General features: G+C 43.8%; 1 protein-coding gene across 1 annotated transcript; it reads left to right on the top strand.

Moving 5' to 3' along the window:
• Positions 1-24,960, top strand: LOC147609947 (heat shock factor-binding protein-like). Its single transcript, XM_086787122.1, has 5 exons — positions 1-138; positions 8,757-8,819; positions 24,059-24,082; positions 24,195-24,237; positions 24,562-24,960. The coding sequence occupies exons 1-5, from the start codon at positions 136-138 to the stop codon at positions 24,675-24,677; spliced, it is 249 nt and encodes an 82-aa protein (XP_086643248.1). The 5' UTR covers positions 1-135; the 3' UTR covers positions 24,678-24,960.
• Positions 24,961-25,922: the final 962 nt, after the last annotated feature.

The following is a 25,922-nucleotide window of genomic DNA, read 5'->3' as shown; positions in this document are numbered from 1 at the left end:
GGTAATTTCAAATGTGCTGCGGACAACCTTTTATCCTCAAAACGTTCATTTCTTTGCTTGCAGCAGCAACCACACCGCAGAACACGATCTGAAAATTGGCAGCGTAGCTCTTCAATCCTTCAGCAGTAAAAACCCATGGTACGCTCAACTCCATGCTTTTCTCTGTGTTTTAATCTTTCTTTGAATTGATCGTGGCAGACAGACATGTTGTGTTCGTTTCTTGTTTTTTTTTTTTGGGGGTAAAACATTACAGTTGGAACCTTGGACCTTCGGCTAATCTGGGTTAGAGCGATCCTTTGGAGAGATAATTATACATTTGGATGCCTTTTTGCTATTTAATTCTTGGAAGAGTTTGATTATATATTTAAATGCCATTTTTTCTACTTAATCCTATTGATTATATATTCAGATGCCATTTTGATGCTTAATTCTTTGGAGAGATTAATTTTACATTAGATGGCATTTTGATATTCAATTCTTTGAGTTTTTTTTTTCCAATTTTTTTATTTTTATTTATATAGTGGGAGAGTTACATATATAGACACCATGTTTTAAACCTTGGATTTGCGTGTGGACAAGCGAAGAACTACATATTTGCACAGAGCAAGTGGTAATTGGGAAGAAAGCTCTAGAGCAAACAACTTACAATGTTTGAGAGTGAGGAAGTCTAGATTCAGGCCCATGTGGATACATGTAGAATTGAATAGAGGGCAAGGTCCAAACTGGAAGGAGGGTTTTGAAACTTAAAAAGTGCGTAAGTTTTTTGAGAGTTTGGACCAATTATTGGTTTACTTTTTTGAAGAATCAACAAATTGATAGAAGCGAGAGTTCATGGCAGCACTGACAAGAGAGATTCAACAGATTGTAGTTTGGAAGTTCACCACATTGGTGGCAAAACCAAAACCTCTATAGGTTTGAGGATTTGGAAGTTCCCATAGTTTTAGATCAGGTTTTTGAAAGATGATCTTCACCACATTTAATTGTGTCTACAATTTAGCCTCTTGCATCTTGTTATGACTCCAAAGGTCTTAATTTGGCTGGTGTGTCTTTTGAGGCTAGGCTTTATCGATTGCGAGCTAGGATGGATGGATAGGACATAAATGAGTTATGAGCAGGGTTAAAGTGAAAAGTTGTAACTAGTTGCACCCACATGTACACTTACATGTGCACCACATGCACACTCACATTCCCTTTGCCTCATGCACACATCGTGCACTTGCACTCACATCACCTATATCCAGCATGTATATATACACTTGATGGTATCGCCTCCCGAGGTTGGCACTAGTCTTCTCTATGCAGGTACATGAGGAGAGGGAGAGGCGGCGAGTTAGGCTGGTTGGACTACCCTCCACCTCATCAGCACCATCACCATCATTATCCATGCCATCTTGGTACTGCAAGATAGTCGAGTGGTTTGATGCACATGGCCTCTAGATGGACTGTCTCCCCCCTTTTAGTATAGTATGGACTCTCCACTCTTGGACCTCTCACGACTAGAGATCAACAGGATTTCCTGGCTGGAGCTATATATCGGACATGGCTCCTTCCTCGGAGATGGCACGAAATCCTAGTTTTATAGGGAGCACTTACCAAGAGTTTTAGGGATGGATTCATTGAGATCCCGAGATACATATAGATACATGTCATATGCATGCTTATCGTGATTGGCTAGCTCAGGGTATCCCCACACTGCCTCAAAGTCGAGACTAGCAAAGTTGATGAGATCTCATCGAAGGATAAGATATGCAGAGTATGCACCACACGTGGAAGATGAGGCACAATACATGCTTAGGTGCTCGGTTTACTATGAGATACAGGGGAGATTCCATTGCCTCTTCTGAGAGGGGCTTGGTCCACTCACACGGGTCATGTTGTAAGAGATGCGTGGGCATGTACTTGCTGGGACGCAGATGTCACAGGGACGTAGGACTGAGATAGTATACCGAGCAACAGACCTGACATAATACTTCTCAGACGGTTATTACAGATTTCTCCCACATAGCCAATCTCCTTTACTCACCCACTTGTAAAACAACAAGACAATTCTTTCTAAAAGAGTTCTTTATCTCGATTTATTTGATGCTAAATGATCTGTACATAATGCTATGCAAGTATACAGAACTACTATGCAGATGACTCATCGAAAAACCATCCAGCCATCATTGAGTGCAGCTCACACTATAGACTGTTATTAGGTGCGGCGCACACCTTGATAGACAACACACGTCTCCGACCATTATTAGATGCGGCTCACATAAGTACCCCCCGCAAAAACATAGCCTAGGATCCTCAGACTCGTTGAGCCTGAGCACCTCATGAACTAGGGGCCATGGGGTTGTATGGACCACATCCCCGTGCAAGATCCATGGGTCGCTTCTCCTGTCCCTCACCTAAACTATGTCGGGGGTACACCTTACGTCCCTACGGGAAGGGTCACTATCCTGCAATGTGCCCCATCAGAAAAGGACCCGAATGTGCCTTGATTTATGTTCGTAGCTAGTAGTCTGTTGTTAAATCAACAACCCGTTTGACACAACGGCTGGATGGTCTCCTGCACAGTTTCAAGACATTATGCTAAAGGATGATCTTCCACCTAGTCACCCTAAGGATCATCACATTGAGTTTGTCCCCGAGATAGAACCGCCCAATAAGTTCCCGTGTCGTCTTTCTAAGGTGTTGGAACTTGGAGGGCAAACTGGAGTAGTAGCTTTCCTAGTTACTCCGAGCTGGATTTATCTGTCTCTCATCTTTGCCCTTTGATGCAACTAATTTATTTGTGCAAAAGAAAGACAAGTCGGCACGATTATCCGTGAACTATAGGGCACTGAGTAAGCTCAGATTTAAAAACAAGTTCCCAATGCCTTAGATTTAGTATATTCTTGAGTGACTTAATGGTGCGAAGTTCTTTTGCTAGATCTCACAAGTGGCTATCATCAGGTTCGGATCTTTACGGTTGACATTCCAAAATAGCTAAGATTGAACGCGACAACTATACGAGTTTGTGGTAATGCCATTCAGACTCACCGTAATGCCATTCGGACTCACCAATGCACTGGCGATGTTTAACAAGATGATGTCTTGAGTTTTTGTGGAGCTCATAGGAAAGTGTGTGTTCATCTTTTTAGATGATATAGCGGTCTGCATCCCCTGTGTGTGACGGGAACGAGTGTCAAGACCCCATGGAAATGATGGGCATGCCTCATATTTTCTGTTGCTGCAGAGCAGCATGAGTGGGATGTTGAAGAGGTCTTGCAACTATTGCGAGACAATTAGCTCTATATTAATGCAAAAAGGAGCAAATTTGGAGTAGACGAAATCCACTGTTTGGGATATGTTATCAGTGCAGATGGGATTAGTCTTGACCCTAAAAAGGTAAGGGCAATTTGAATGGGATGTTCCCAAGAATGCTCAGGAGATCTGATCTTTTGTAGGTCTCTATCAAGCATACAATTTCCACATGCACAAATTTTCCGACCGTGCACACCTCTTACAGATTTGCTTAAGGGCGTGAAGACACGTCGGCAGAAAGTGTCCGTTTATGGGCAAAGCACTAGAGGCGTTTGATGCAATGAAGAAAGTTGCCTCTGAGTCTCTGGTTCTCAAGTTGGCTTCATGGGATGATCCTTTTGAGTTGATTACCAATGCGAGCTGTCCTCCGGTAGGAAGGGCGCCTAGTGGCTTATTATATCCGGAAATTAAATGATGCAGAGAAGAATTATTCAGTGTATAACAAAGAGTTGTTGGGGTGATGACGGCTCCTAAGCATTGGAAACCTTTCCTTTACGGGAGGGAGTTCACAATTAAGACAGATCATCAGGCACTTAAATGGCTGTAAACCATCCCTATTGTCCAATGGAGTGACAGACAAGCCAGATGGAGTCAGATCTTCCAGCATTTTTGAGGAATGATTGAATACATTCCTGGTAAGAATCACCCCATTGCTGATGCTCTAAATTGCTAAGGTACCATTCAGACTGTGTAGGAGTCCATTGTGCTCGAAATACATGGAAAAGATTTAGATAGTATCAAGGCACAATATGAGGATTATATAAAATGCGGGACTCAGTATAGATTGGTAGATTGGTCCTTGAGTCAGAACCGGGTCACTATACCATCCAAGATGGTTGGTTATTTCAAGAACCGGCTATGCATACTTAGGAAAAAGCGATATACACTTCTTCACGATGCCCATGACTCTTGTTGGAGGACATTGCGGTATCAGTACATTGGAGAAGATAGAGCCTTCATTTTATGAGAAGGGATGTCTATCAATATGTCCAATCATGTCAGATTTGCCAAAAGGTGAGGGTTCCTCATATGAAGCAAGCAAGGTTGCTACAGCCTTTGCCAGTTCCTGAAGGACCTTTCCAGAACATCAGCATGGGATCCCTTCTAGTAGCATTTGTGTCCAGGAACACACAACGCATGACTATTGTTGACTGATTCAGTAAGTTTTGCATGCTCATTCCGTGCAAGCCAATGGCCACAGTAGAAGATATTTTTTCGCCTTTGGTATCCCATATGTGGTTTGCCAATGACAATTACATTTGATAGGGATCCAAAGTTTCCTTCACATGTTTGGAGAGCATTATTTGACAACTTTGGAACCAAGTTACAGTTGTCCAGCGCATTCCATCCTCAGATAGATGGCTTGACAGAACTATAATCAGTTTCTCAAGTCGCATTGCCATGATCAACAGTTGAGGTGGGAACATTATCTTCTTTTAGTACATGCAATCTTGAATCATTCATCCAGTATTGGTCAGACTCCTTATGAGGCAGCATTTGGGCGTTGTTTCTCGTCACTTCTTACGAGGATAGTGTCGCCTTCCTTGGAGGGCCAACAAGACCACAGAAACATTTTTAGAAATCATTGAGTCACTAAAAGAGCACCTCACCAAAGCACATGAAGCATATACTAGGCAAGCCAATAAGTCTAGAAGAGATATCAATTATAAAGAAGGGGATTGGGTGTATCTCCTGATCATGAAGCAGAGATCAAAGCAAGTGGGCAAGCAGTGTTCCAAGCTCTCATTTTGAAGCTTTCGCTCTTTTCCGATTATCCAAAAGCTTAGTAATGTCTCCAAGAAGCTAAAGCTACCAAGTAGTTGGACTATGCATAATGTCTTCCATGTTTCTTGGTTGAAGCCCTATGTTGGACAAACATTGCAGGTGGTCTTTGATGAGCAACAACTAGAGATGGTTGACGAAGCCAAAGACAATTCTATATGAAGTTCAAGGACCCAGGCACTCATGAAGCATATGGCTAGATGAAGAATGCTTCGAGGAGTACTCGCAAATGTTGTTAGACTTCTTGGAAGCCATGAACCTGCCGCCAAGCTAAGCAGGAGGGAATGTCACATGCACCCTACACTATGGTGCTATGTGACACACTGGCTCAGCATTATATGTACCATCATACAGTATTAATACCTTTTTTAGGATTATTTGTCGTATGCTGGGCCCATTGTGAGCCTCAGTCTAGGACATGTCAGGCACGAGCTATGTAGGAGGTCAGTCTTCCAAGCCTTAGAGAGTTTGCATATGTCAGTTCTCTTATCCACTTGGAGAATTCGTCATTTAGAAGCATGTAGAAGTCAGCCTAGCATTAGGTTAGTCACATAGAAGTATATAGAAAGCATGTAAGCATCATCTAGGGCATGGGCCAGCCCATAAGGCTTACCACATTGGGGAAGGCATTGTGTATGGTGTTCACATACCATACACCCCCTAAACAGCCAGTCAGCTAGCATATAGCAGTCGGCCAGCATCAAATAACAAGATGGCAGCATCAAATGTCAATCATAATGCCTCTTTTACACAAATCATGGGCATGTACAATTGGCCAACAGCTCCTTTTCCTCCAGCGACCAGCAGCAAATATGCGTAGCCCATTGCATAAATCACTTCATTCATTCAGAATTCAGCAAAGCAATTCAAGAGAACATGTGTGCTTGAGATCTCTCGGGTTCTTGGAGCATACAAACAGCCTCAAGCACTCTGTGCTTCAATCCAAGACAGCATAGAAGGTCCTCTCATCTTCAGCCAACATATGTGCATATCCTCATCAATTCTGGATTCACATAGGTGGCTTCATAGAGTCTTCTACAATGCTATTAGTTCAGCATATGGTTCGGCCTGCGTACGGTCTTCCTCGTCCTTGCGTTAGGTAGTTGGGACCCACTCTGGTGTCGACTCTCATCTTCTCTCTCTCTACTCTTCTCTCTTAAAGTAAAGTGGATTGCATGAACTCACAGGTTTGAAGAAGGCTTTGTTGCGTGTTACGATGGTCAACCTATTGCATGCTACAGTCCAAGCGTGCATTTGCTCTATCAACTACTTATTTGCTGAACTAATTCTTTCTATTTGCTACTTCCCTTAGTGCTAGGCTTCATTATGGCTGAGTTTGTTGCCTTGCATCTCCGGAGGTTTGACAGAAACTCCGTACGAAGGGCTTTGTGTGAATATATGCTCTTATGTGTGTGTGTGTGTGTGTGTGGAGTGCGTGTGTGAGAGCATATCTTGATACAGAGTTCTACACCCACTATTGTGCACTGATGACGTTAGTGGGGATGTCGTAGTATCTAGTCCATACTATGCATAATGGAGTTGATAGTTATATAGTCTTGTGGGTTGACTACCATGAGTATATAACATGCATGTTTCTAAAAGGTGAATTTGGGCATGTTCCTGGATTCATCTAGGTATATAATTCAGCTGTATTAGCGGACATGCAGATTGCACATTGTGAAGTTTTCATCCGAGTTGCGGCCAGTTGATATTGTGCTAATTCTTTCTATCTTTAGTGGTGCAATTGCCCTATCAACTACTTATTTGTTGTACTAATTCTTTCTATTTGCTACTTCCCTTAGTGCTAGGCTTCATTATGGCTGAGTCTGCCCTGCATCTCCGGAGGTTTGACAGAAACTCAGTACGAAGGGCTTTGTGTGAATATATGCTCTTATGTGTGTGTGTGTGTGGGGAGTGCGTGTATGAGAGCATATCTTGATATAGAGTTCTACACCCACTATTGGGCACTGATGATGTTAGTGGGGATGTCGTAGTATCTAGTCCATACTATGCATAATGGAGTTGATAGTTATATAGTCTTGTGGGTTGACTACCATGGGTATATAACATGCACGTTCCTAAAAGGTGAATTTGGGCATGTTCCTAGATTCATCTAGGTATATATATAAATGTGACATGCACCGCTCTTGCAATTATTCCAAGAAAAGAGGAGTGAATCTGGCTTCCTATGGAAGTCATCCTCTAACCAACAGTCCTTAACCCCATGAAAGGAAAAGATAAATCTTTCCCAAGATGCTCTCTCAAGCGGGTGAATGATGCCTTCATGTCCCCCCCTTCTTATGTGCAGGTTGCTTAACCATGTTGAAATCACCTCCAACGGTCCAATGATTTGCTTGAGGGAGAGAGTCCATGATGGCATTCCAAAAAAGAATTCTTTCTCCTCTGCGGTTATGAGCATACACATTCAGCACACCAATTTTCAATCCACCTTGCATAAGCATAATCCGCCTTGCTCTGGAAGGGATTATGACTCCATGACCAATCATATTGCAGCTGTCACTGAAGTACATACTCCACCTTTAGTTTGCTGAATTACATACTCCACCTTTAGTTCCATTTGCAGCGGATCAAAAAGTGTTTTCAGATAAAAGCTTGCTAGATCTAGTGTACTGTATCAAGCTTATGCTCTTGCATGAGCAAAATATCTATGGAACCATGTGTAACTGGAGGGTCAAGCTGGTTCCTGATGACCTACTTCGGGGTGGCGAGGAAAGACGCCACCAAGGCCTTGCACATTCCATGAGACAACTCTCATGGAGGCAGAAAACATGGCGCTAGATCTAGTTTGGTGCCTCTCATAGATCTGCACTACCCCTATAAGGGTTGGAAAGTTATCAGGTATGATGGCAATGGAAGAGCATAAGACATCATTGTCAACATGGACATCATAACCAAGATGCTGCAAGGTGTGTACATGTGACTTATCTGCCTGCACACTTTGCTGTACATCACCATGCAATACATCCTCAAGCAATAAATCCCTATGTAACACATCGTGCTGCGAAGGTGATGCATCAACATCGGCATTTCGCCCACTATAATGGGTTCTCACGTGAGCATCATGAGGCCGACCAGGAGTGGGTTCATGTTTGTCAACCTGTCTATAAACGCAAACAAGCCGAGGTTTGGAGGTAGTGGGGGTTGGACTGTGTTGCCTGGAGGGTGCGTTTGTGCCGTTTCCTAGGGCAGCCCTTGGCTTGGGAAAGTGTTTGGCAATGTGGCTTGTCGTCGGCGGACACCATGCTAATTTCTTTTGCAGTTTATGTTTTCTCTCGATGTGGTTTTTGCTGGTTTTACTGAGGCCTGCTCTTGCTTTTAGAAGAAATGGGTAATGGCAGGTGTTCTTTACTGTCAGATTTATAATTGGCTGCTAGTTTAAGGCTTTTCTGGTTGAAATTCAAGTCTAGACCTGTTGTCTTTCCCTCACACCTTTTAATAAAATTTGACATAGTAATGTTGTATGTATGGTTTGAGTCAATGTTGTTAACATATCATGTCCGACTCACAGATGTGCTAATCTGTGAGTCGGACTCACAGATGTGCTAATCTGATTGATTTGTCACTGCCTATGACTTAACTGTCTTAAATATGTTTTTTGGGGAGTTTTCTGTGTAGGAAAATGAGTTTTTTTTTGACTGCAAGGTATGGTTGGTCTCATGTAGGATGGGAGGGCACATGGTGAAACAGGCGACTCAGGCCAAAGCACGGCTGATCTAACAGCGTTTGTATGATTCCATGCTTTCCTTTGCAAGGGATAAAGACTTTTCAGTTTGAGAAGACGTCATAATAATCTCTCTCTAAGAAGTTTAAAAAGAATAAAAGTGATCTCACCCTAGCTGAAATAACTCCACATTAGACCTTGGCTCTTGTATTATCCATTCTATATAAATATAATTACTTCTTGGGAGTCTGCAGGCGTGTTTGTGTGAAGAATAGCAAAGGCAGGCATGTGATGAAGCCGTCACTTGGAAATTGCAGGTTAAGGAGAGGAGAAAAGGGTACTATGCAGCAATTGTTTTGTGAGCTTGCTAATAGGCTATAAATTATCTCATGGATCCATTAAATGCTGCCACCTTGGAAAGAAAAACTCTAGAGATTCTTAATACAGAGGGTGTGAGGCCCTTAAAGCAAATATTTTTGTGTGATATTCTTCTTCATTTATTTCCAAGGGTGGAAATGTCGTAAGTGGGGAGGAATGTTAGGTACCTAGTACTAACCCTTGGGGTTAGGGACTAATTTAGCAAGGTTAGGGGAGCCTTGGGATTAGGGAAAGCAAGTAGATTCAGGTGGCTAGGCTTCATATTTAATAAATCCAAGGTTATGGGCTATTTATAACTGGACTCTTAATTATAGCAGCAATAAGTACTATATAAGCGAGTCTTGGGTTATTATTGATTCATTGTGGTTTGGACCTGGACCAATAGGCTTACTCCTGCCATGGACGTGGCGGATCACATGCGGTCTTGCCGAGGGTCCCCTTGGACAGCAGGCTGAGGTGCTATGGGATGCCAAGGCTGACTGGCTTGGCTTGTGAGAGTGGAACGTTAGCCCTTGGCTTGAAGGAGGTTTGCGGAAGCGAACTTACGGTTGGGTGGTGAGCTTGCCTAGGCCCTACACCCCTTTTATTTGGTCTCTCTAACTTTGTTTGTGCTTGTGTATTAGGTGATCCTTGGGAGGACAATTTGGTAGATTAATCCAAGCCGATCAAGAGGAAAATGATTAGCTCTTCACCCCGACATAGCTTCTCTACGAGAGCTCCCTTGAGCTTGAGGCTAGACCAACATCGTACCAAAGCCCCTTGCACAACCGTAGTGTTCAATACTATGAGAGCCCACGAGGTTGAGTTTGACATAGGTCAGTCTTCCCGTGGATTTTTCCATTAGAGGAAGTGTCCTAGTAACGAGGCTTGTGCTCACTTACATACTCCATAAATGATTCGTTTTTAGCTTCAGGTCATTTTACATGGGGTTATTAATTATTGATTTCTAATTAATACTACTAATTAGTGTTAGCCTCACCTCATGGTTAATGCGACAAAGCTATGCCCTTTGGGGCATAGTTGCTAGGAAACGCGTTTTCTTCACGGAAGGAAACATTTCCTTGTAGGAAACACGTTTTTTTAAGGCAAAATTTTTCCCCAAATCCAACCTCGCTTGGGTGCGACTATTTTAATAAAGTCTTTGTTTCCGTGTGCGGCTCTCCCTCATCGTCAACATCGAAATCTGCGCCGTCCTTGACGTGCATGTTTCTTCACGAATCCGTCACTCCTCCCTCGGGTCGCGTGCCTGCAACCAGGTGTGTGTTTAAAAAAAAAAAAAATCAAATTTGCTTAGTACATGAAGCTTGCTAATTTAGGCCAATTTGGGGCAAGATGGAGATTTAAATTTGGTTCAGTGACGGCCAAAATGCGGGAGACACAACTACAACCAGTGTCATGGTGGGAGAAATATGGCATTAGCACTCCTCACTTGGTGAGTCTTAACTCTTGACTCTTGAGTCCTGCATAAGAATCCACTTGTAGTATACTTATTACTAATAGGGGCTTCAACTTCTTTTGTTGCATGAATTATGATAGAAATCTCTCGCCATTCGAATCCTATCACAGGATTGTAGCTTGGGTCCTTGCCAAAGGAATTGGAGCACTTGGACCCTCTTCTACACAAAGAAGAGGAAACAGTTGTCTACTGTTCAATTAGAGTGGTTGGTATTTTGTCATTGCAACCTCTGCCTAATTGAGCAGGTAGGGAATCCCATTGAGTCTCGCCAAGTCACTGTCGATAAAATTGACATTGAGAAAGTGAAAGAAGTCCGAGAGATTCCTCGAGAGGAGTGTGACATTTATGCCATGCCACATGAGGAGATCATAGCATTTGCACGTGTTATTTGTGCACATTCATCTGCAGAGCAGCAGGTGCTAGTACCATTGCAACAGTAGAGGCGAGTGTAGCAGCTAAGTCTTTCTCCACATCCGATTCAGATTCTCACAGTGAGTTTGAGTATGACGATGATGAGGGCGAGGGGATTGAGAACTTGCAAGACTAGCTACTAGCTAGGTTGAGAGCTTGAGCCATTGTCCATGAGCCATGTGGCTTATCATGATTTATTTTGTATTTTTTATGGGCATTAGGCCATGACTGGTGATTTATCATGATTCATGTGACATGAACACTCCAAACTTTTCACCTATGTAGTGTCATGTATGGTTTTTTTTTGTGGCATGGAATGATGGATGATCGGATCATGGATCATGGACGGTGGACCATGGTCTATGAATCATGAGCATTGATGATGGATGATTATATGGTTTTGGTTATTTGTGATTCAAAGACCGTAGGCATCAAATTGATGTTTCCATGTATTCTATGCATTCAGTGTTATTTTTACATATTTTATACAATATATATTTGAAATTTTGTACATGTAAAAACTTGTAGGAAACTTTGGGCTGATTTTACGAAACCCGTTTGAAATGCGTTTGAAACTTTTAGGAAACCCGTTTCAAACAACTCCCTAACCTCTATGCTTTGGGGACACAATTCCCATGTTTGGCTTTAATATTAACGTTAGAATGTGCCCTAGCTCAAAGAACCTCACATTGAACCTTCTCATCCATGCTTTATGAAGCGAATAATCTTTGTGAGTGTGTGCATGCACCTTTGTATGTGAATAACAACAAAGACAGGCCTGTGCTTTCACTTGTTTTTGAAAGAAAGAAAAGTCAAATCAAGAAGATAAAAAAATTGGTTTTGAAGGCCTTCTAGTAGGCCTTGAACCATCTTATGGGTCAAGGAGTGTTGCCATTCTAGAAAGAAAGACTAAAGCTTCTTAGTAAAGGGCAAATCCTTTTGCATGTTGCCAAAATATATTCCGCATTGGCTCCATGTGACAACTCCCAGTTGGTTGGGAGGCCATATCACTTTTCAAATTGTGCTCTTGATGGGAATAAGGATGCATTTCCTTCTATATCACTTCCCAAATTGAATCAAGATGCATTTCCTTCTATATCACTTACCTTCCATATCCATGTGTGTAGTGTAAGAATACACAATAGCGGAAGCAAGATCAACACAATTCAAAGCACCGAATTGCAGAAAGAAGTAGAGAGTAAACAATATTATTGCTTGCAAAAATTTGATTACAAAACTGATGGGCATCTGCCCAACCCTATGCTTCGGGTAAGGAGCTTCGATGGCGATCTAGACAGACTCTAGACGGAGGATGTCTTGCTTTCAAGAGTGCTTGAACACAATGCACTCGATGATGAACTAAGGCTACCAAAGTAGGCTATATATAGTTCCCAAGGTCGGCATAGACGAAGGTTGTCCATGTTGGCCAACTCACGACTTTGTCCAAAATGACTAACCAACCACAGCACTCAAACGGGCCCCGCAACCCGAGAACAGTGTGTCCTCGGTTTGTTGTCTAGCACTCACTAATGCAGTCACGTAGACCACACAAGCATGCATCATACTTGGCAGTGTCAAGTCTACGTAAGTTGTCTCCTAACCATCTGGCCACCATTGGCCACCAGTGTCTAAACTAGGAATTGTCAGGTGCTTGGGTGCTCACCACAACGACTACTACTCATAAAGGGAGCCTTACAAAATAGAGCACATCCGTCACCCACAGAAACAACAGAAGGGTGGATCATTGAGCAAATGCTTTCCCAACACCTCCCCTCAATGTTACCCGTAGGTGAACTATCTCTTCGGTTCAACGCCGAGTCGATGAAGCCTTTGTGAAAAGGTCTACACAATTATTTGTTGTCGGGCAATAGACACGCTTCACCTCTCCATCCATAATTAGCTCATGTACATAATGATACTGTATCTCAATGTGCTTCGTGCAAGCATGAAACATCGGGTGCATGGCAATAGCGATGCAACTCTGATTGTCGTGTAGCAATATTGTCACTTCCTTTTGAGCAACACCCATGTCTTCTAAGATCCTCCTCAACTAGACTGCTTGACATGAAGCAAAGCATGTTGTCTTGTGCTAAGTCTCTAATGAAGAAAGTGCCATTGTAGGCTGCTTCTTGTTGATCTAGGACGTAATTCCAAACCCAGTAAGAAAACAGTAACCAGAAGTATATTTCTTGCTATCACAATCTCCTACTCAATCTGAGTCACAAAAACAGTAACCAGAAGTATATTTCTTGCTATCACAATCTCCTACCCAATCTGAGTCTCAAAATCTAGTCAAGGAATTGCTCGATTTGTAAGTGATGTCATACCCAATGGTAGCTTTGATGTATTTCAAACTCTGCATTGTAGCCTTCCAATGGTTCTCTCGAGGTTGATTTGAGAACCTGCGTAGGACACCAAAACTGCAAAGCTGATGTTAGGCCGTGTACTGCATAGGAAGATCAAACTCTCCACCAATTTCCTGTACTCCTTTATATCCACAACAGAAAGCTTTGCATCAACCTCCATGGGTGTAACCATTGACTTGCACTCACATGTGCCAAATCCCTTTAGAATTTCACGTGCATAGTTTTACTAAGAAATGAAGATTCCATCTGATTGTTGTCAAATCTCTATTCCCAAACAAAAATGCATAAGTCCAAGGTTTGTCATATCAAACTTTGAACTCAATATCTCCTGTGTTTGCTAGATCTTCTCTTTATGGTTCCCTGTCATAATGAGGTTGTCCACATATAGGGCAGTGATCATGTACTTGCCTTGCTCAGAGAAAATATACAAATTTGCATGTGATGGGCATTTAGAAAGACCAATACTTACAAAGAAAGCATCTATCCGTTGGTACCATGCTCGAGGGGCTTGTTTTAGCCCATACAATGCCTTCCGGAGTTTGCATACTTTGTTTTCTGAACCGGGTATTTTAAACCTAGGTGGTTGTGCCACATAAACATCCTCCTTGAGATGGCCATTCAGAAAAGCTGACTTTACATCCATCTGCAATATCGGCCACTTCCCATGAGCGGGCAAGGCAAGTACCGTACGAATAGTGTGGTCAATCTAGCTGTGGGGACAAATGTCTCCTGGAAGAAATCCTTCGCCACAAGCCTAGCCTTGTACTTAACCAATGTGCCATTAGACTTGTCCTTGGCTTTTCAAACCCACTTGGTGCAAATAACCTTTTGTTTTGCAAGACGATCCACCCCAAGTGGGGTTTCTCAAAATTGAGTCGAACTTCAACTCCATGGTCCCCTTCCAGTTTGGATCTGCTAATGCTTCCTCCAAGTTTGTTGGCTCCTATACTTTCATTATCTTAGCCATCAAGGCCATATTGACAATGTGAGCAGAGGTCCTCTTTTTCTCTTCTCTTCTCTTGGATATGCGAATAGTTGCTGGCTCTTTTGTGATTGCTAGCGAAGCTTTTCCATCCAAGAGCTGCTTCACCCATTTAGGATATGGTCCTTTCTGAGGCGTTGCAAGCTTCTCTTCATCATCTGATGAATCCGCCTCTTGTGGAGTTGGTATTGTCACTGGTGGTTGTGCTGGGTTACTTCTTCGTTGAGGGATAGTATGGAGAGAGTCCTCTCCTCCACTTGATGAGACTATGCCTCAAACACCACATCATGGCTAACAGTTATCTTCTTTGCCTCCGGTTCGTATTATCGATAACCCTTTGATTCCATACTGTACCCTAAGAAGATACACTTCCACTCTTGGAATCCCACTTGGTTTTGGATGACTCTGGAACATGCACAAAACAATCACATCCACATGTCTTGAAATCATAGTTGTTTCTCGTACTACCGGTATGAACCCATTCGTACTGTACAGTTCGTACGGTATGATACCGTAACGGGTTCGTATGGAACGTTAAAAAAAAATAAAAAATCCTCCTCCCAAAAAAAAAACTTTGATTTTTTTTCCCAAATACTTAAAAAAAATATAGAAACCCTGCTTAACAAAAATCCCAAATGCCTGCAATACTTCGCAACTTTTGTGTCCACTCAGTATTTCATATGGGGTTGTTGAGAGACCTAAAAAATTTGCCAAGGTAGACTGGTAGTGTACACTTGATTGGTAGGATGAGAGAATCTTGTTACATCACTTGGAGATCCCTGGTATAGGTAGGCTAGACAATTAGATTCTCAAGTTATGTACAAGGGAGAAGATTTGGACATGGCCATTTTGATCTAGAGAGGAGTCCCTAAACCTATCACCCTAGATGCACTGCTTGTATTTGTGCAAGGACGGTCCCTTTGTCATAAACGCTACACTGGGAGACCTTTGGTATTGCATTACCCATCTAGGTTCTTTTTTGGAGACAATCGGGAGATCCGACTGGGGGAGACACATATCCATGTTCTGGTTCCTCAAGCACTATATACTCCTCCCCTCCCAACCTTCCCTCACATTCAAGCTTGAAGCTCCATAGGTTGTTAAGTGAAAAAAAAAAAAACCGTATTTTATCGTACGATATCCGAAAATTTCATGTCGTACCAAAAATTCCTGTACGGTATCGTATTTTCGTACCGTGACAACTATGCTTGAAATATGCAACTGAGGGTTTCTTACTTGAATAAGCTTGTTGAGGTGTCATGCCCTTCACTGCCTTTGTGTAACTTCTACTAAGGATATGCATTGCAGTGTTTACTGCCTCGGCCCAAAAAGAATTATGTAATCTTTTGCCTTTGAGCATACACCACGCCATCTCCACCACTCTTCGATTCTTGCGCTCTTCAACACCGTTCTGTTGTGGAGTATGAGCAATTGTCAAATCTCTCTTGATCCTGTGCTCCTTGTAGTAGGCATTGAATTCACTTCATGTGAATTCTCCTTGATCTGTTTGAAACTTCTTTACCCTCTTTCTTGTCTCATTCTCTACCAAGTTATGCCATATTTTGAACTTTTCAAAAGCTTCAGCGTTATCCAAAAGAAAATACATCCACATCTTCCTACTAAAGTCATCAATTAGTATCTACTTTGGTTTTTTTCTGAAGAGGTCTTTCAGTACTTTCGTGATTGGAAGACTGAGGTGGAGAAAGCGACCAGTTCTTTGGACAAGGCTCTCAAGACTGATGGAGGGGGTGAGTTTATATCCCAGAAGTTTCAATAGTATTGCAAGGATCAGGGCATTCAGAGACAGCTAACCACAACATACTCTCCATCACAGAATGGAGTTGTAGAGAGGAAGAATTGGACTATCATGGAGATGTCCCGTGCTATGCTTGAGTACTCCTCTTCACCTCTACGTTTTTGGATTGAGGCGGCTTCTACTGCTGTCTATATTCAGAACAGGTCTCCTACTGTTGCTCTTCTAGATAAAGCTCCATATGAGGCTTTCCATGGTGAAAAGTCCTTTGTTGTTCATTTCTGGGTATTTGGTTGTTCGGCATATGTACATGTGTCCAAGGAGCATCACTCTAAGTTGGACTTGAAGTCTCAGTGTGACTTAGCAGGCTCCGCGGGCTTGGTACCAGTGGATTGATGGGTTCTTTCCGAAGCTTGGCCTACACCACTCTGGTGCAGATTCAAACCACTCTCATGCAGAAACTCAGTATGAAGGGATTTGTGTGAATATATGCTCGTGTGTGTGTGTGTGTGTGTGTGTGGAGTGCGTGTGAGAGCATATCTTGATACAGAGTTCTACACCCACTATTGGACACTGATAACGTTAGTGGGGATGTCGTAGTATCTAGTCCATACTATGCATAATGGGGTTGATAGTTATATAGTCTTGTGGGTTGACTACCATGAGTATATAACATGCACTTTTCTAAAAGGTGAATTGGGCATGTTCTTGGATTCATCTAGGTATATATATATATATATATATCCTCTTTGAGAGGGGGTTAGTTGTTATCATTGTGGTCTAGTAATGCATATTTTCTTTTGGAAGAAAAGAAAACCATCATCGTATGAATTATCAAAATGAGGTAGCCAATATCTCATTTTTACAGGTTCTTATTCTGTGAGGATCCGATCAGTCATGGATGCTTTGGAGCAAGAGTTTGAGATGACAGATCTTGGTCTTTTGCATTACTTTCTTGGCTTTGAGATTTGGTAGACCCCTCAAGAAATTTTCTTTTCTCAGTAGAAGTACACACGGGAGATTCTTGACAGGTTTCAGATGACTGGGTGTAGACCAATATCTTCTCCTATGGATACTAGTGAGAAGCTTTCTCTTCTTGATGCTTCTCCAGGTATTGATTTGGGACAGTATTGGGTTCTCTTCGGATGTTTGGTATGGTTGACCTTCTCCCGATTGGACATTTGTTTCATAGTAAGCTTATTGAGTTCTTTCACATCCAAGCCTCGTCAGCAGCATTGGCAGTGTGCTATCAGGATTCAGGGTGCTTCGGTACTTGAGTGGTACTTTGGATTTTGGCATCTTTTATGGCCAGGGTTGTACTCTTCTTGGATGGACTGATTCAGATTGGGTTGGAGATCTAGATACTTGACGTTTGACCACTGGTTGTGTTTTTTCACTTGGGTTGGGAGCCATTTCATGGAGCAGTAAAAAGAAGTCTACTGTGGTGTTTTCCTCTACAGAGGCAGAGTATCGAGGAGCTTGCTATGCTGCATGTGAGGCGATTTGGTTGTATAGATTATTGAGAGAACTCGGCTTTCCTCTTACCGGATCTACTCTTCTTTGGTGTGACAATCAGAGTTGCATCGCCATCGCCAAGAACCCTGTGTTTCATGCTCGTACGAAACACATTGAGATCCAGTATCACTATTTCGTGAATAGGTTCTTGCGGGAGATTTGCATTTGGAGTATTGTTCTGCAGAGCAGAGAATGCATCAGATTTGTTCACCAAGCCGGTGTCTCAGGCTTCCTTGGCTCCTCATCTTTGGCTTCTTGGAGTTTGTTCAGCATCTAGTGCTGCTGAGAGGGTGTGTTAGCATTTCATCCTTGTATGCTGCCCATATTTGTTCCCTTTTTATCCCCCCTGATTGTGGGCTGGCCACCCTATTTTCCACTAATTTTTCCCATTTTTCTAGCATTATTCTAGCTCTGGTCCCTGATGACCTGTTAGCCAGCTTCAGTCGGCCAGCCCCATACCTATATATAGGTGGGTTGGCCTCTCCCATTCTTATGTTCATTCATTGTTGTGTGACCTGCCCCCCTTTTGTATCCTTCACTTATGAGCCTACAAGGTCTCTTACTCGGGATTGTATTCATTGCAGTATATTCAGCCTTTTGACTATCGCCGCTGCCTGCTCCCTGGGCCGTCTGGCTGTCTGATAGCTCTCTCTCGCCTTTGTTCGCTACTGTCGCCGCCACTTCTCCCTGCGCCGCTTCTGCTCGCCGCCGCCTTCTCCCCGCTGTTCTCTGTTTGCCACTGTCGCTGTTCGCTGCTCCTCTCTCTCTCTCTCTCTCTCTCTCTCTCTCTCTCTCTCTCTCTCTCTCTCGCGCCTCTGTTTGCTAATGTTCGCTACTGTCGCCGCTGCCTTCTCCCTGGGCCGCCCCTGCTCGCCGCCGCCTTCTCCCTGCTGTTCTCTGTTGGCTACTCCTCTCTCTCTCTCTCTCTCTCTCTCGCGCCTCTGTTCGGTATTGTCGCCGCCGCCTGCTCCCTGGGCCGTCTGGCTGTCTGATAGCCCCTCGTCCTCCTTTTCCCACCCACCCACCCTTTCTCAGGCCCCCAAGGCAGCAACATAACACACACACTCTCTCTCTCTCTTTTCTCTACATGGCTTGACTCCCCCCCCCCCCCCCCCCCCCCGGACCCCCCTCCCCCCCCCCCCGCTGTTGCTGTTTCGCGCTGGGCGCAAGTGTCATGGATTAATTTCCAATCCATTGGCTGTGGGAAGTACTGCAAAAAGTCATGGCCAAGACCGGAGTTAAAGAGGAGCTTGTGAAGGTGGAGGACAAGCTCAGCACAATTATCAAAGAAAACAAGAAGATGGTCGACTCTTCCGTTACCACAATCATAAACCGCCTCTCCAAACTCGAGAAGTGATTTGACAAAATCCAAGAGCTCGAAGAGAGAACATCGAGGCAAGAGGCTGAGATTTCAGCCTTAAAGGAGGAACTAGTGAAGGCCAAATTGCATGCTAAAAGTCAAGGAACAAATGAGGATCATTCGAGAGGAGGAGGAGCAACATAAAGTGAAGACATCTTCATGGGTGGAGGTGATCACAGAGACACAAAAGAAGATGGACGAGGCAGAGAAATGGATCGAGGTCGCCAAGAAAGGGAAAGGTAAAGAATCGCCATCCATCCCCACTCCCACCATCATCAACATGACCCTTGAAGAGGAGCAAAGGAGGAAGACCCGGGCCTTACATGTACGAGTGTCCGGTCTAAAAGACAGTGATGATGCGGAAGGGGAAACCAAGGAGCTCTTCTCTATGATGGGCATTGAAGCCACGCACACAAAGGCATGGAGAGTGGGAAAGAAGAGAGAAGGTAGTGGCGAATCTTCTAAGGAGAGAGCACTTATCATTCGTTTCCCCTCCATGGAAGCGAAGAAGGACTTCTTGAAGAGACGTCCTACACTCAAGAAGACGGGAATATTTCTTGGAGATGACCTCACACTCTCGCAACTTGCCCACATGAAAGAAGTTATGCCCAAGATAAGGGCAGCCCGAGAGAAAGGGAAAGTGGCCTTCTATAGAGATGATAGAGTGGTGATTATGGAGAGGCGCTCTTCATGACGGCGCGAGACCTATGGGACTACACTCAAAGTTGCTACTTGGAATTGTAATGGATCTCTACGCCTTGATGTAGGGGCTTTTGAGGATAGTTTCACTGGGAGGGACATCATCTTCTACTGTGAGACGCATTAGGCTCCTGGACAGTCCATGCCACATGTTAGTGGATACTGATGGGAGACAGTTTGTAGACAGGAGACTCGTTCAAAGCATAGAGGACGCGGCTTAGGAGGAGTGGCAGTATTGTTTAGAGAGGAGCTGTAGCCATTGATACATATAGTCCGTAGAGATGAGCAGGCTAGGTACATGTGGGTTAGACTGAGGGCAGAGACAGGCAGATATCTCTACATTGCTATATGCTATTTTGCTCCTAGTACATCAATGTATGCATCACCTAGCGGGCAGTCTCCCTTTTCTATTTTGGATGATGACATTTGGGAGTTCTCTAGGGATGGTGACATCATTCTCCTGGGGGACTTCAATGCCAGGACCGCCCATAACCAGACAGTATTTTATGATACCTCAGAGGAGATGTTGAGGGAGCTTGATGTTAGGGATATGGGCCTATCTAGACTCTCACAGGATGAGGAATACACTGAGTATGGGCGGTATTTGATAGACATGGGGACTGCACATGGATTGGCCATCGTGAATGGCCTACAGAGATTCCCGACAGCGGGCGGTTTCACTAGCTTTCCACATCGGCATGGTGCTAGTACAGTGGACTATGTTATGGCTTAGCCCAATCTCATTCCCTCTTTTCAGGATTTTATGGTAGGCACTAGGCCGGTTGGAGTAGCAGTGGATCATGCTATCTTGTCCTTCACTCTCACATTTCAGTTCAGCACAGCTCCATTGGGACAGGTCTCCACACACACTCGTTATACCTTTACGAGGGAGACTGACACTGTGTACACGGATGAGATATACAGACGCTTATTTGCCGAGGAGCCGGGACGGCCATTAGATGAGCTCACTCTGATATTGATAGAGACGCTTCATGGTGCAGCATCAGAGGCATATCCCCATAGTCAGCCTACACGGAGACGATCTGGGAACATGCCCCAGAACAGCTGGTATGATGAGGAGTGCAGAGAGATGAGGATCAGATTATAGAGAGAGGTGCTCATGGGTGTTATCACTCACAGACAGTCACGGATTACCTTCCGGCGCCTAGTGCGACGGAAGAAGAGGGCTTATCTTGCTCAGTGAGAGAGGGATTTGTATCAGTTATTTATGAGTCAGGACTCAGGCAAAGCATGGAGACTAGTCCATGAGCATTCACCATCACCAGCCATTACCTCCACAGAGATTTGGGGTGAGTATGCAGCATCCCTGTACACGGCACCAGGACAGCCGCCCTTGCCAGACCCATCGGAGCCATGCCCAGAGACATGTGCTTTCTTTACTGCTGAGATGGTAAGGAAAGCTATTGACAGGATGAGGACTGGGAGAGCATATGATCATGATGGTTTGGTAGCAGAGCACTTTATTCATGCCAGAGATATGCTTGCAGAGCTTATTGCTATGATGTTTAACCGAGCCATGTGTGAGGGTTTTCCTGAGGCTTGGAATATGTCCACGATTGTGCCTATCTTCAAGTCAGGGGATCCCATGCTTCCTGGGAATTATCGTACCATCATGATTGGTCACACATTGGCTAGATTATATGCATCTATTCTTGAGCAGGAGTTGAGTAGATGGGCAGAGAGAGAGGGCATACATGCATCAGGGCAGGCAGGGTTCAGGAGAGGTTTCTCCACTCTTGACCATATCTTGACACTCAGAGCTATTATTGAGGAGGGCAGATCATATGGCAAGAGGATTTATTGTTGCTTTGTGGATTTCCGCAAAGCTTTTGACACAGTACCGAGAGCCAGACTGATGCGCAGACTACAGGAGATGGGAGTGCCCACAGAGCTGATTTGGGGAATCATGGCTTTATACAGGACAGTTGTGGGGCAGGTACGTACTACTCAGGGTATATCTGAGATGGTTCACTCCACTATTGGGGTGAAACAGGGCTGCCCCCTTTCTCCCACCTTATTTGGGATGTATGTGGATGAGGTTTCGGACTATGTAGAGCGGGAGGGTGATAGAGGAGCACAGCTAGCAGGGACATGGATTCCGCTGTTATTGTATGCTGATGATATTGTGTTGATCTCAGATTCTCCAGAGGGGATGCAGCGTCATTTGGATGCATTGCACACGTTTGCACAGGACAACACAATACAATGGGTAGGAGGTCAGCACCCACCTTTACATATGGTCAGGAGACAGTGGAGTATACAGATGCATATACTTATCTTGGTGTGGTTTTTAGTGGCCCACTATTTTCCTTGAGGAGAGCAGCGGAGACCAGATTGACCAGAGCTTATGCAGCATTGGGGAGACTAGAGAGGATGTGTTCGCAGGTTCAGTTTCAGGAACCTCGAACAAAGCTCTGGCTCTTTGACACTTTGGTCACTTCAGCCATGCTGTATGGAGTGGAGATATTGGGACCCTCAGTGGATCACCACAACCGAGCTGGTAGCACTGATGGATGGAGGTGTATGGAGAGGCCCTTGGTTTCTATGATTTCCCGGATGATTAGGGCCAAGGCCTCCGTACCACATGATATTATCCGTGCAGAGATGGTTGCCCCCCCATTGGTAGTAGAGGCACTCACTCGATGAGTCTCCTTTATACATAGCACTTGGGCTCTCCCTAGAGACAGATATGCTTGCTTAGCCCTGGAGTCTTCACGACAGTTGGCATCACAGGGAGACGGATCATGTTGGTATGCACAGATGACAGCTTTGTTCCAACTGCATGGCTTTAGTATGGACAGGCTACCTCCATTTCAATACTCGCTAGATGCACCCTCCCTCTCTCTCACACGCGCAGAGATTACCAGACTTATTAGGCATGACTTGACTCAGCTGGACACTAGGAGGACATGGATACAGCCAACACACAAGCTTGGTACGAAGATGGCTTTCTATAGAGATCATCTTCTCCAGCTCACGGAGGATGGGTTTGTGATTAGACCCAGCTACATGGATACTCATCTTTCTCATGGGGTACGGTGTGCTATTGGTCAGATGTGCACATCCTCACACCAGCTAGAGATTGAGACTGGCAGATTCAGAGGAGTACCAGTTGAGGCCAGGATTTGTCAGTTGTGCCAGATGGAGTTAGAGACAGAGTTGCATTACACATGTCACTGTCCAGTATATTATGAGATACGAGGCCGTTTTCACTGCCTGTTCAGAGAGGGCTTCGGACCACTTTCCAAAGTCATGAGATACCAGGATCAGAGATGCATCGGATTATACTTGCTGGAGCTACATAGACATAGAGAGGGTCTCTTGAGAGGGAGGGGATCAGAGAGGGAGAGACACCTACAGAGGCAGATTACAGACTTCTTTCGACAAGAGATTGAGTAGTCAGGCCAGCAGGCATTGCAGCTAGCCCCAGAGTATAGCCGCACTAGAGGTACACTGATTGATCGGGCTATAGAGCTGGGGTGGTCCAGGCGCCCCAAGATGAGAGGCCCATCTCGACACCGGCGGAGACTACAACCAGAGGATCAGGACCATACTAGCACGGCATGGGAGACGTCCAGTCAGAGTACTCACCATGGAGGACATTGAGGATATCCGCCATCGACCGATGAGAGACATCTTTGGATAGTGATGTATATGATGCTTACCTTTGTTGCTGGAGTTTTCCTTCCCAGATGCTATCCATTAGGAGCTCCTAGTACCTTACTTTTCCTCATAGTTGTTGTTTCAGTTTTAGTTAGTTGTTTAGTTGTTTTAGCTTTTCTCACACAGACATTGTATCAGATCCACCAATTGTTGTAACCTTTTTGGTCTCATAGGTCATTTTGGCCTTTTGAGGACGTTAATATATCATTTCATTTCATTTCTCTCTCTCTCAGTTCAGCACATTCTATTGCTCCCTTTGCTTCGGCTTTGTGCACGCTCTATCATTAGTCTGGCCTTGATTGCAAACAGAACACCAATTTATCTTTTAAGGTTGCTTTATCTAATGGCTGTCAACAATTGGAAGCATTGCTCAAGCTGTTCTTTGCTTTTTTAAGTGGCAAAACATTCATTTACTGGAGGGGATATCCATGAGCATAACATTAGGTTAATCACCCCAAGCCTCTATTATTATGGAACTTGATGTGCACTTTGCAGCACCCAAGACCAAGCGTAAGTCGTCATGCCCTCCATCTGCTAAATGCCATTATCATGATGTATTGTTAGTGTGGTCTGTGGGTAATAAACTATGTGCACCAATTATGGGAAATACATTTAGTGCGAGAGTCATTCATTGAATGTGATTATTCATGTATCGAGATGAGAGGATCATGATTTTTTGTGTTCTTTTGTTTGCTGCAGGTCCAAAATCTGCTGCAACAAATGGTAATAGTATTCTCCATATTGGTTGAACTACATATAATGCCAACAAATCAATCTTGAGAAAGTTGTGGGCATGTAAAGACTAATACTGAGATTTATGTTGTCGATGTTGCAGCAAGCAAGGTTTCAAACAATGTCCGAATCCATCATAACAAAAAATATCCTTGATATCATTGTGTGGAGCTTTGGTAGTAGGGGCTTATTAATGCCCAAGAAACATAAATACTGTGCCTTTTTGTTTTGTCTGCATTGCATCTCCACATGTTGGGGGGTTGCTCAGTGTTACTGCCAGCCATGAAGCTTGGATGGGCAACCTTGCCAGTCCAAGCCCCTGTCCTACACCATCAATTTATATGTGTATCCAGTCTTAGATCTTGGCCAGTCAATTCAAGGGGTAGTTGTTTGTGCTTTTGCATAAATAGCCTGCTTCACGTTAACAGGTTGAGCTATAAGCATTGAGGTAGTCACCTTAACAGTCTCACTCGATGAAATGGGATCCCGCATTGATGACCTGGAGAAGAGCATTGGCGACCTCACAAAGGAGATGGGTATTGAAGTTCCGCAATCGAAGTCTGGCGGGGATCAAAATCAAGAATGATCTAGCTGAGGAGGTTGAATCTTTCTCCATCGTAATATAAATGTGGGGGTAGCAATGTTCAGTTCTCTCTTCTTCATCGGTATTGTGCTTCTAAAATCTTCTAATATGTACTCATTATGCATGTGCTGCTGAGGCACTTGCAGTAAACCTTTTTACATGTTGTTCTGTTGGACTGTTTGTAAACTCAACTGACCTTTGTCTAGGCTCCTTTCAAAGGCCACATCTAATATAGGCTGAATAACAGCTATAATGTTACAAAAATAAAGGGTCTATTGAGATGAAAGTTCTTAGGAGTCGAGAGCTGTTTTTTGTTCATTCACCTATAAAGGAAGTGCAGGGATTTTTTTGTGTTTCGACATATGTTTCTGGAAGTAAGTGCCTTTCAGACATATCCCCGTCCATGGACATGGAAGATCCCCCCTGACCAGGATGGCTGGGCAGCTGAGATCTCCTTATCATGGCCCGGGTTATGCCTGGAAAGATGCTGAATGTTTGTGAAATTTGAACATTTCATTGATAGAGCCTCATCATTGTGAGTCTCGTACAAACACTTGTCGTGATTGGTAAACCTGGTATATATGATATTGAGGAAAGGATTATCATGCACTAGCAAAGAGCTTTAATAGAGATCTAGGTAGACTCTAGATGAAGAGTAGCAAGGATGCACAATGCAGTGAAGTAAGATCTATTGTGATCATGATATGACAGAGAGGCTACTGAATGTGTTTATATAAATAGTACCCAGGGGTGGTCATTTTGTAGGTTAACCCACTGTTCAACTGGTCCAGATTGATCGAGCCGACCACGTCACTTGATAAGGTTAATAATAGAATAAGCACAAGACGACATGTCTGTCTCCTAATCATCCACCGGCCACATATGGCTAACATACAATGTCTAAATTATTGGGAACTATGGAGTGCATGGTGAGTGCAACATAATGATTACTGCTCATATCATATAGGGGGCCTTACAAAAATACGCAACCTGTCACCATCATAGTGACAATGATAAGGATGGAGCATCGGTTTCAAACACAAATCTTTGCTTGAACATAAGGAAAAATGCGCACCTATCAACCTCATAGTGATAGTGATAAGGATAGAGCATTGGTTTCAAACACACTTCTTTGCTTAAACATAGAGGAGAACTTGTCCTTCAATTAACCCGCAATTATGTGTCCTTAAACATGAGGAACAATATGCACAGCTATCACCCGCATAGTGACAATGATAAGGATGGAGC

This window comes from Cibotium barometz, chromosome 50 (assembly GCF_041138505.1).
Source record: "Cibotium barometz isolate CiBa-2024 chromosome 50, ASM4113850v1, whole genome shotgun sequence".
In the NCBI taxonomy this organism is placed as follows: Eukaryota; Viridiplantae; Streptophyta; class Polypodiopsida; order Cyatheales; family Cibotiaceae; genus Cibotium; species Cibotium barometz.
Note: the sequence above shows the minus strand (reverse complement) of the source record. Positions and strands in the feature narration are given on the sequence as shown.